The sequence below is a fragment of the Acanthisitta chloris genome, unplaced genomic scaffold, assembly GCF_000695815.1.
Source record: "Acanthisitta chloris isolate BGI_N310 unplaced genomic scaffold, ASM69581v1 scaffold3608, whole genome shotgun sequence".
In the NCBI taxonomy this organism is placed as follows: Eukaryota; Metazoa; Chordata; class Aves; order Passeriformes; family Acanthisittidae; genus Acanthisitta; species Acanthisitta chloris.
In genome coordinates, this window is record NW_008687431.1 from 17,097 (window position 1) to 18,791 (window position 1,695).

Consider the following 1,695-nt stretch of genomic DNA (forward strand, 5'->3'; position numbering starts at 1 on the left):
GGTGATGCTATTTGAAGAAATGGCTGCTGAGAGTTAGTCAGAGATGCTAAAGAGCAGCCCCATCAGACCAGGGTTTGGAAGATTCTCCTCTCCAAAAGGGCTGTAACAGACTCAGTGATTCATCAGGGAATGTGGGTGAATCTGTGTTTTGCAGATCAATGACCTGCAGAAAGGCTCAAGTCAGGTTTTCAGCCATTCCCTCTGTGAAAGAGACCTGGAGATTGGGAGGCTGCAGAGAGAAAGTGAGAAGTTGAAGAAGGACCATGCTTTGGCAGCAGGTACCATGTCCCTGGAGCTCTGGGTGGGGGTTTGAAGCAGTTTGGGACTGGCTCTGTATAAGGAACAAGCATTGGCCAAGCTGTCCAGGCAATAAATTATTTGTAATGGCTTGTAGAAATGATAGAATCCCAGAATGGTTTGAGTTGGAAGGGACCTTAAAAGCTCATCTTGTTCTACTTCCCTTCCATGGGCAAGGACACCTTCCACTAGCCCAAGTTGCTCCAAGCCCCATCCAGCCTGGCCTTGAAGACTTCCAGGGATGGAGCAGCCACAGGTTCTCTGGTCAACCTGTGCCAGTGCCTCAGCACCTCCCAGGGAGGAATTTCTTCCCAATATCTCATCTAAATGTTGCACTTGGGTGGCCTCTCACTGGAATTGGTTTTCCCAGGTCTGGTGAGCAGCTTGCAGAGAGAGGTCCTGCAAAAGGAGCAGAAAATCCAGCAACTCCAGCAACAGATTGAAGAACTTAAGAAGGAAAACCAAGAGAAGGACAACCAGCTGGCAGTTGTTTCTGCCAAGGTTGGCAGTGCTAAGAAGGGGCTCAGTAATATCGTCACACATAGGGGTTGAGGTGGCAAAGCAGGTAGAGAAGAGTTGTGTTTCCCTCTGGTGAAGATTATAGCACTGTATGTGGGTTTTGAGGGTGGTCCTGGCTGCACACAAACAGGAACAACAGAGCTGCACTGCTGGGGTGTAGTGGGGATGGTGCTGTGCTCATGTCAGGGTGTTCTGTGATGCCCATGGTTCAGTGTCCCCTTCTCCAGCTCGATCCCTATCCTTGCTCTGCATCAGGTACTGTGTGCCCTGGATTCCTGTCAGCACAGTAGCTGTTTGTACACAAAAGCTCTCATGCCAAGATCCTCCCAAGCAGCCATGGAAACCCTGTCACAGCACTCCCTGCAGCCTGGCCTGGTTTTTCCTTAAAGAAAGTGGTGTGTGCAGCAGGTTGTTGCTCTGTGTGTGCAGTTCCCTCTCAACTGGTAGAGCTGCATTGACAGTGTGCTAAGGGCAGAGGCTGCACAGCCACTCTGCCAGGAGATTGCAGGGATTAGGTGGGAATCACAGAATTGGTGAGGTTGGAAATGACCTCTAAGATCATAACTCCAACCATTCCCCCAGCACTGCCAAGTCCATCACTAAACCACATCCCCAACTGCCACAGCTACAGAGCTTTTCAATCCCTCCAGGGATGGTAACTCCACCACTGCCCTGGGCAGCCTGTGCCAGTGTTCCATTCACAGCAGAAGTGATGGTATCACTGCCCTGGTGGTTATTTCCCTTGGTTTCCATTCCTTCTAGTGCTCAAGGATTAAAGAGGAAACCAAGCATGAACTTGAAGAGCGAGAAATAATCGCCTGCCGAAACGTGAGTCTCGAGTCATTTGGGGTGATGGAGCTCAGGGGGAAGCAGTGGCTG

At 50.5% G+C, this 1,695-nt stretch overlaps 1 protein-coding gene across 1 annotated transcript in view; it reads left to right on the plus strand.

The window, feature by feature from the left end:
• Positions 1–1,695, plus strand: part of FHAD1 (forkhead-associated (FHA) phosphopeptide binding domain 1) — a gene marked incomplete at its 3' end in the record, with an annotated part of 19,638 nt that overhangs the window by 4,291 nt on the left and 13,652 nt on the right. The window contains exons 4-6 of the mRNA XM_009080576.1: positions 155–278; positions 668–798; positions 1,579–1,644. Coding sequence (XP_009078824.1) covers positions 155–278; positions 668–798; positions 1,579–1,644 — 321 coding nt within the window. The remainder of the gene's footprint in view (positions 1–154; positions 279–667; positions 799–1,578; positions 1,645–1,695) is intronic.